The sequence below is a fragment of the Cucurbita maxima genome, unplaced genomic scaffold (genome assembly GCF_002738345.1).
Source record: "Cucurbita maxima cultivar Rimu unplaced genomic scaffold, Cmax_1.0 Cma_Scf00025, whole genome shotgun sequence".
Taxonomy (NCBI): Eukaryota; Viridiplantae; Streptophyta; class Magnoliopsida; order Cucurbitales; family Cucurbitaceae; genus Cucurbita; species Cucurbita maxima.
This window is the reverse complement of record NW_019272041.1, coordinates 2321520-2331129: the sequence shown is the minus strand read 5'-3', so window position 1 is coordinate 2331129 and position 9610 is coordinate 2321520. Positions and strand designations below refer to the sequence as shown.

At 35.6% G+C, this 9610-nt stretch overlaps 1 protein-coding gene and 1 pseudogene across 1 annotated transcript; both read left to right on the top strand.

Annotated features, from left to right (window-relative positions):
• The first annotated feature begins 3085 nt into the window (after positions 1-3085).
• On the top strand, positions 3086-5161 carry LOC111498826 (annotated as a pseudogene).
• A 2761-nt stretch (positions 5162-7922) lies between these two features.
• Positions 7923-9376, top strand: LOC111498701 (F-box/kelch-repeat protein SKIP25-like). The gene has a single exon (XM_023150039.1). The coding sequence runs from the start codon at positions 8046-8048 to the stop codon at positions 9165-9167; it is 1122 nt and encodes a 373-aa protein (XP_023005807.1). The 5' UTR covers positions 7923-8045; the 3' UTR covers positions 9168-9376.
• Positions 9377-9610: the final 234 nt, after the last annotated feature.

Here is a 9610-nt window from a genome sequence, read left to right as displayed (position 1 = left end):
AAAAAAAAAAAAAAAAAAAAAAAAAAAAAAAAAAAAAAAAAAAAAAAAAAAAAAAAAAACTTAGATTGCACTGACTAAAAGGACACGACAGTGTCAAAACATGCAGATTAAACTTGTAGTTTAACCTAATACAGTACGAGCTAATGACAACACATCGTTTTTCAAGAACGTAAAAACAAATCCATAAAAGAGTTCAATATTGATTGAGTGGTAGCTAGCTAGAAAGAAGAGCATGTAAAAGTGGAAACAAATGATTAATGAGGAATGAAGGGATGATGGGATGCTTACACTTAATAAAACATACTCATTTTGTTGTTCATTTCTTAGATAGCATTTTAATCATTTATGTGGTCTCACCCAACTTTATATAATTAATCAATCTCACCCCTTTATTTTTGGGTTTCAAAATATAGAGTGATTGGCAATGAACAAAAGGAATGAATAGGGTTAGCTAGGGTTGGTCCATGCAAGAACAATTCATCGACTCGTCTTTCTATATTGACGTATTTATAGACTTGAGTTCTTGAGCTTTTTGTTGATATCCGTTACGTATCGTCGTCAATTTCACGATTTTAAAATACGTCTACTAGGGAAAGATTTCCACACCTTTATAAGAAATATTTTGTTCCCCTCTCAAACCAATATGGGATCTCAATATCTCAAGGGGGTCTAGCATTCTCACTCGCACATTGCCCAGTGTCTATTTATAAGAACACTTCTAGTAAATATTGTCTGTTTTGGCCCGTTACGTATCGCTATCAGTTTCACGGTTCTAAAACGTGTTTACTTGGAGAGAGCTCTCACACCTTTATAAGGAATGATTTGTTGCTCCCTCCAACCGATGTGGGATCTCACAGTATTGTTATTTCAATTGACATATTCATAAAATAATTCTCGAGATTTTTGTCAATATCAACATTTAAAACCGCTCGGGTTTAGGTTAAAAAGAGCATAATGATGTTCCCTCTACACATTACATGCTTCATCATGAGAATGAGGTCAACTCCACCTTTTTCATTCAATTCAAACACATTTGGATTTTCTATTTTTTATTTTTTATTTTTTTATTTTCTATTTTTTAATTTTTCATGTTGTTTGAGCTTTAGAAGCTTTGCTCCATTTTCCCTTGTTTCAACCAATCTCTACCTTTGTTGTTTCCATGTTTGGTTTGACTTGTTTTTGGATATATTATTTTTTTTTTTGAAATATAAAAAGTTCTCCTAAATTATTTAAATTTGTAATTGTTTTCGGGTAAATACGAGCTGTGATTAATACTCGAGAGATATACATAAAAATTAATAATTAAATGAAGAAATATACGAGTAAAAGTAGTTTTTGTAAATTTAATTTTTAAAATTAGATTAAAATAAAAGATAAAATAATTATTAAATGAAATAATATAGCGGTGAAAAGTATTATTATAATATTAATTTTTAAAAACATAAAAGAAAGGAGATCCATTTGATAATTTTTTTTCTTTTATTTTATATTTTTCAAAATTATTATTTTTTTACGATATTTTGATAAAGTTCCAATTTTTTATTTAAAAAAATTAAAATTTTAAGTTAATTTAAAATACTATCAAAATAAAATAAAAAAAAGGTAATAAAATAAATAAACTAGTATAAAAATACTACTTATAAATTTAATTTTTTTTTAAAAAAATAAGTCAGATGGGGAAGCCTCCTCGTCCCTTATTTTTATAGGAAATTTTTTCATTTTTATATATAATCTTTTAATTAATGTTTTTTATTAACATTCTAATAAATTTAGTAATATTTCATTAAAAAAAATATAATAATGTTTAATTCAATTTCTAAAAATTCACATTTTAATATCCCAACTTAGTCTTCAACGTTTAAAAAATAAATATTTATATATAAAAAGCGGCAAGACGTTACGAGAATTGGGACGGGAATAGGGGTAGAGAATATAATTATACAAAAAGCTTGTATTTTCTTTATTTAAAAAAGTGACAAAAAAAAACATGGGTAAATTAAATAATTGAGAATCACAATTTGTGTAGTTAAAATTGAAGAAATATATTGAAATAAAAAAATAAATAATGGCAAAAGGAATCTAATGTCTTTAATGGAAGAAAAAGCTGACAAGACAAAGAAGGCTTGTTGTTTAGGCTTTGCTTATAAGTCAGAAACTACACTCTATTATTCTATCATTTAAAAAAAAATATTATCAATTTTAAAATGTATTTGTTAAGGAAAGATTTTCATACTCTTATCCAATTAATGATTATTAAAAATTGTTCTGTTAGACGAACACGACTCTCCACAATGGTATGATATTGTCGTATGATATTGTCCACTTTGAGCACAAGCTCTCATGGCTTTGCTTTCTCATGGCTTTGCTTTGGGCAGCCTCACACCAATGGAGAGTGTATTCTTAGATTATAAACCCATGACCATTCCCTTTTGGGCGGCCTCACACCAATGGAGAGTCCATGACCGACCATTCCCTTTTGGGCGGCCTCACACCAATGGAGAGTCCATGACCGGCCTCACACCAATGGAGAGTGTATTCTTAGATTATAAACCCATGACCATTCCCTAAATTAACCGATGTGGGACTTTCATCATCCAACATGTTCTACCCCTCCTAATTAAGGAGGTCGTAAATTTATAAATAAATAATATTATATTTAAATATTTGGCAATCTTATTATTTCAATTTTGCCACTGTCATAAAGTTGAGAATGTTGGTATATTTAGGGATATGTAAGAAAAGAATATGAAAATGTGGTCTCATTCCTTTCTCTCTAGGGTTTGTAGAAGGAGACCACTATTCTCGACACACCACGTCGATCCAAACATACAAACCATCATGGACCCTCGTTCGTTTTTTCGGACCATTCTCTTGTATGTCTTTTAGTTCACGTGGGATTTGCAGTTGGAACGTTTTTATCGAGAATATTCTAACGTTTAAACTAGGTGAGCTATTGTTTAGGTTAGCGGATCGCTATTAATTCAAAGATTTTAGTTAGAAATAAAAAGAAAAATCAAATGAATAATAAATTATTAATATTTGGTTGATTTTAATTTGAGAGAGGCGGTAATTTTGAGGGGAAGAAATGCCGGTGATTCCGGTGACAAAGAAGGGGCAGTTCAGAAGAGTGTTCGAGTGTGGGCCGGCCTACAGGACCATCCGTGGTCCCCATTGGTATCCTACTGCCACGCCGTCCATCATAATTATTCTAATTATAATTATATTTATATAATAATACTGCCCTGAGATGAGAGGCGCGGAATGATGAGCTGTCAGTTTGTTTTTTTTTTTTTAGGAATGATGATGATGTATTTGACGTCATCACCTCTTCTTTTTGTCCTTTTGTCTTTCTCTCTCCCCGCAATCAGGAGTGTTCTAAATTGTGTTTTTTATTTTATTTTTTATTATTATTTTCTCATAATTCGGCGCTTGATGGGCTTTATTATATGGGCCTTCAACCCATGATTGCTAGAAAGGTTCAATTAACTAGTGGGTGTTTTTGGGTACAAGCCCTATTGGTGACCGCGGTGCGGTGGCGGTGCACGGTAGGGTAGAGTTGGGTGAGTTTAGACCTCGTTCCTTCCCAACCCATGTGTCTCTTCCCGTGCAACTTGGTATGATATTATACACTTTGAACATAAACTCTCATGATTTTTCTTTAAGATTCTTCGAAATGCTAATAGAAACTTCCTCCCACCATCCTCAATAAATATATATATATTTTGTTATAAAATATTATTAAATTTTTTATGACCTTTTATATTTTAAAATAAAATTATGTTAGAAAACCGTTGAAATGAATAAATAAGGTTACTCAAGGATGTTCTCATTTGCACTCCATCACCGCCTTAGTCACAGGTTTGTCTTCTTTGAATTTTGAATTTCGATTTTGTTACATTACGTTTTTCTTTCAATTTTAACTAATTTAAGCGCAGGGGAGCGACGTCGGGAATCGGAGCGGAGACGGCGAGAGTCTTAGCCAAGCGCGGCGCCAGGATCGTCATTCCGGTTCGCAACCTTAAAGCCGCCGTGGAAGTGAAGGCGCGAATCTGATCGGAATTGGACTGTTTCGATCATTCACGAATCACGGTGATGGTTCTCAATCTAAGTTCTATGAATTTCGACACGAACTTCGTCTCCAATTTCGAGTCCTTACATTTGCCTCTTAATCTCCTGATGTAATTCGTCCACAAACATCGCTAATTCACTCTGTTGAATCGAAGGAACAAACTACAATGATTTATTAAAGAAACTAAAAGACGGATTCGTTCTGATTTTTCAGTAACAATGCCGCAGGTTCTGTTACGAACGTGCAATTTCTGAAGACGGAATGGAGTTGACGTTCGCTACGAATTATCTAGGTAAGTACGCAGAACAAAACTTTTCATGTCTAATGATGAGAACTTCTGCCATTATTAATCTGATCGATCATGTCGGTCATTTTCTTTTCACGAAACTTTTGTTGAATAAGATGATCGAAACCGCCAAATCAACGGGAATCCAAGGCCGAATAGTGAATGTGACGTCCAATATCCGCAGCCGGTTTTCCGGCGACGTATTCGAATGTCTCGGCCAGATAAGTCTGAGCAACAGGTAAGATTAATTTTCCTTTGCTTGCGTATCAATGGCGGTCTGATAGCGATACTGATATTAACTCGCAGCAGAGAGTACGATGCGACACGTGCTTACACCGTCCAACTCGCTCACAGACTTCAGGTTCTTCCTCGATATCAATTGGTATGTTCATAGAACGATTTCACGCTCGACTTTGTTTTTGACAAAATCGGAACAGGAAATGGAGGCAAATGTTACAGTAAACTGTGTTCATCCGGGCGTAGTGAAAACCAAATTAAACAGAGATCGTGAAGGCTTCGTCATAGGTATCCAAACAATTGAAGCATTTCTATATAACTAATTAATGAATGAGAAATGCATATTTGATTCTCTACAATGCGTCAATTTCCTCAAGGAGCAGCAACAAGTTGCCAAGTAGCCGCGAATCGGAGCGTTGATAATGTGAATGGCAAATACTTTGCGGATTGCAATGATTAAGGTGGTTGTGAATCCAAATTAGGTACCAAGTCCACGCACTTAGCTGCACGCCTGCCTCTGAAACCATCGTCTCCACATTTACAGGTAACCCTGATTCTAATCTCAACAATTTGATCACTCAATTCAATGAATCACGTAGGATTGAGTTGTTTGAGTTCAAATAAATAATAGATACGGAATCCTTTGACTAATAGACATTGTCCTAATTTTGGTACTTTCCCTCATAGTTTTTTAACTTGTTTGCTAGGCAAAGGTTTCTATCATTGCAAAAAGATGTTTAGTTCTCCATTTCCAAATGACGTAAGATCTTAGAATAGAAATTTAAAGAGAACAATATTTGATAGCGATGAGTTTAAGTTGTTACAAATGGTATCAGAGGCTGGACTAACAAGAGAGTGGATTGTGAGATCCCACATTAAGAGGGGAAGAAAACATTCCTGGTGTAGAAACCTTTATCTACCAGAAGCGTTTTAAAAATTTTGAATAGAAGCTCGAGAGAAAAAGCCTAAAAAAGAAAACATGAAGAGAGATAATATCTGCTAGCAGTGAGTTAGACCTAAGAATATCCCTATAAAAAATTTGGAGCGTGGCTATCGTGATCTTGAGTTAGGCGTTTGTCGCTGTTAGGTGTGGAATTGGGAGGCCGACACAAGAACATAGGTGCATGCACCAAAACATTCAACCCTCTAAACTCCTCCTTTCACTATTGACTCCCTCTCTTTCTCTAGATCACTTTATGGGCCAATCACAATAGGCCGCCCATATAATACACCCAGTGAACCGGCCCAGTAAAAAATACACCCAGTAAACCGGCCCAGTAAAAAATACACGCAGTGTAATCAAATTAAATATACAATTTTTTTTTAATTAACACAAATACAATAAAATAAAATAAATAATAGAAAAGGAAAATTACTGTTTTTATGCATAAATGCAAACCTTGTATGGATATAATAAGTTAATTATAGTTTAGATATTGACCCATTCAATCAGATCATAAGATATTACTTTGTACTTTGAGAAAAAAAAAATTATAAAATCTCTTTCACAAATGGGCCACACAATAATTAATGCAACCCCGAAAATAATAATTAAAAAATAAAGGCTTTTGTTTGATATATTTTAAATATTTAAAAAATTAGATTTTGTTTGAAAAGATGCGTTTAGATTCTACGGACATAATTTAATTTGAATTCCGTGCACTAAATTTTACTTCATGATTGAATTTTGTTGTATTAATTTAATATTAGAAGTTTTTATGTGTTAATTACCATTTAATAAAAACATTGAAATAAATAATAATAAAATTCATATTTTAAAAAGTTAAAATAAATAATGAAATGTGGTAGGGGATAGCAATTGAAGGCTAATTAAAAAGGAAGAGCGGGCCCCACTTTGCAAAAAATAAAATAATGATAATTTTTTTTAATAAAAGTGGGACCCATTAATGTCTGTACCATGATATTAACAAGGCTTTTTATGCGACAAAATGGGCTTTTTGATATTTATTTTGGTTGAAAACGCCACCGTTCGGCGCATTGTGATTGTGGTTTGTGGCTTACCCTCCTCACAATAGCGCGTAATTGATTCTTCACATTTTTAGATTTGGGTTTATTTCATTTGTGTATTTGATTGGTTCACTTATATATATAGATAAAGACGTTTGAGTGATTTTTCAAGCACATTATGTCATTAAATGTATGATACTCGAGAGTGCAAGCAATTAAGACGTTACGAACCATATAAAATATGTGGAGTGGAATTCTAAGTTTATTATGCACCCAACTCAACTATAGTATAGTTTAGACCTGATTTTGACAAATGGTTATATGACCTCGTGGAACCTTCATTTGACACCAAATTCTGCGAGTCTTCATCCTTCATATTGGCTAACTTAATTCTAGAGTCACGTGTCAAAACTGTTGACTAAATTTTGATATTTTTTTACATTTTTTCTAAATTCGTTGGACTAAATATAATTTAAAAAAGTTGGTTATATGACATTAATGAAGGATGAGAATTGGGCAACAAAAACTTTTATAATTTATTCTCTTTTTTCTCTCTCTACATTAATTGATTTTCCCTATTATTCCCAACTTCATTATTCGTTTCCCACTTGCATCTTCCATTCATAGCTAAATAAAGTCTCCTTTCTTTTTTTCCTTCAAATAAACCTTTTTTTTAGCTTTAAATAGAAACTTAACTTTTTTTTTTTTTAATTATTGAATGAGATTGTATATAATTATCGGTCTCGAAAAAGTTGAATGATGTTTTATAAGGATAAGAACCTGGTCATAGATCAAGATCTTACTTGACGTGACAATGAAAATTAGGAAGATAGGTCATGCACATCTCGACTCGATAGTAAGTCATTCTCGTAACACGTTTTTTGGTTGTGGCTCCTCAACTCAACCTCTTCTATAAGTTTTATTGACGACTTTGATTGAGATTGTGTGATCCACATGTTGCCCTAATCAGCCTACTTAGACCGTAGGATCGTAGGTTTTAAGTTGTGTTCATGACATTTATAATAATCGTTTGATTATCGAGGTTGCTCTAATGTTGGAAACTCCTCTCCCGAACTTTGAGAATCTTGAAAAAAAAAAAATCAACGTGAATCTTGAAGAGAAAAAAGTCTATGTTAGAAAAACATCTCTCATACATTATTTTTTTTAAAAATGTTTATTAATTTTTTTATAAAAAAAATTTCATACCCTTTCTTTTATATCTAATTAATAATCAAAATTTCTTGTTTTAGATATGCTAACTTAAATTTAATTCCAAATATTATTTTTTATAAAAAAAATGACAGATATATATATATATATATATATATATATATGGAATTGTGCGGCCATTAAATAATAAGGCCACAATTGGGTCCGTTTGGCTGTAGAACTTTACGCCGTCGATTGAAATGATCCAAACCCAAAATCAGAGACGATTGAGCAATTATTCCCAATCCCGCTGCCGCCGTCAAATCCCTAATCATAATGGTCACCACCACTTCCACCTCCTCCAAGCGCAATAAACTGGCTCTCCACCACCACCGCCACTGCCCCTCTCCGCCGCTCCTCCCCGGCCTACCTGATCACGTAGCCCAGTTATGTCTATCCCGCCTCCCCCCTTCCCTCCTCTTCTCCGTCAGCCGCTCATGGCGGCGCCTCATCTACTCCCCTGCCTTCCCCCCTTATTTCTCCATCTACGCCCTTCTTTCTTCCTCCCCCAATTCCCTCGATTTCTTCACCTTCGATCCAATCTCATCGAAATGGAACCGCCTCCCTCCGCCGCCTAATCCTCCTCCTCTAGATCTGATGATCCACCACCCCTCTTTCCTCTCCCGCCACCTCCCTGTCCAATCTCTCGCCGTCTCCGGCCACCTCCTCCTCCTCGCCGCCACCACTCAAGACCTCCTCCCTGCCCTGCCTCGCCCTTTAATTTTCTCCCCTGTTTCCAATTCCTGGCAATTCGGTCCTCCCCTCACAACCCCACGTCGCTGGTGCGCTGCCGGCGCACTCCGGGGCTCCGTCTACGTCGCTAGCGGAATTGGGTCGTTCTTCTCCACCGACGTGGCTCGCTCTGTTGAGAGATGGGATTTGAAAAAACCCAGAGGAAGAGGAGGCGATTGGGAGAAGGTTAGTGGATTGAAGGATCGGAGATTCAGTAGAGACGCCATTGATGCTGTGGGGTGGAGGGGGAAGCTTTGTATGGTGAATGTGAAAGGGGATGCGCCGAAAGAAGGGTTGGTTTATGATTTGGAGAGGGATGTGTGGGAGGAGATGCCGGAGGGGATGGTCAGAGGGTGGAGAGGGCCGGTGGCGGCCATGGATGAGGAAGAGATGTATGTGGTGGATGAAGTCGGTGGATGTTTGAGAAAGTATAATCCGGTGGGGGATGTGTGGGAACAAGTAATTCAGTCTAATAGGTTGAAAGGGGCGGTTCAGATGGCGGCCGGCGGTGGCAGAGTCTGCGTCGTGTGCGGTGGAAGTAGAGGGGAAATCGTGGTGGTGGACGTGGTAGCGTCGCCGCCGTGGCTGAGAGTTGAGCCGACGCCACCGGGGATCGAGGTGGTCGCCGTCCACGTGCTGCCGAGAATGAGTGCACCGGAGTCATGATTCGCCGTCGGTTACAGCCGGAAGTGATTTTTTTTCTCTTCATTTTTTTCCTTCTTGTTTATTACATTGAAACTATTTACAAAATAATATCCAAATTTTGATTAATTAATATTTTTTTAAGAGAAAAAGTGAAAAATCGTCGGTTTAAAGGAGAGAAGATAAATTTGATTGGTTTTAGTTGGCAAAGTGTTTATTATTTGAATATGAAAAATTCTTCACATGCTTGATCTCAAGATTTAGGGTCATAACTGAGGAGCTTCCGATCGAGGATCCGAGCATAGTTCTTGATTAATATATATACACTCGATCCAGAGATCAGTGACTCATCTTTCGATCTCACATAACTCTTAGTTTGTGTGTATTTATATAAATCGGTTAATGGGTGTGTGTATATATATATAAACTGGTTAATGTGTGTGTATATATCGATCAAGAAATTAAAA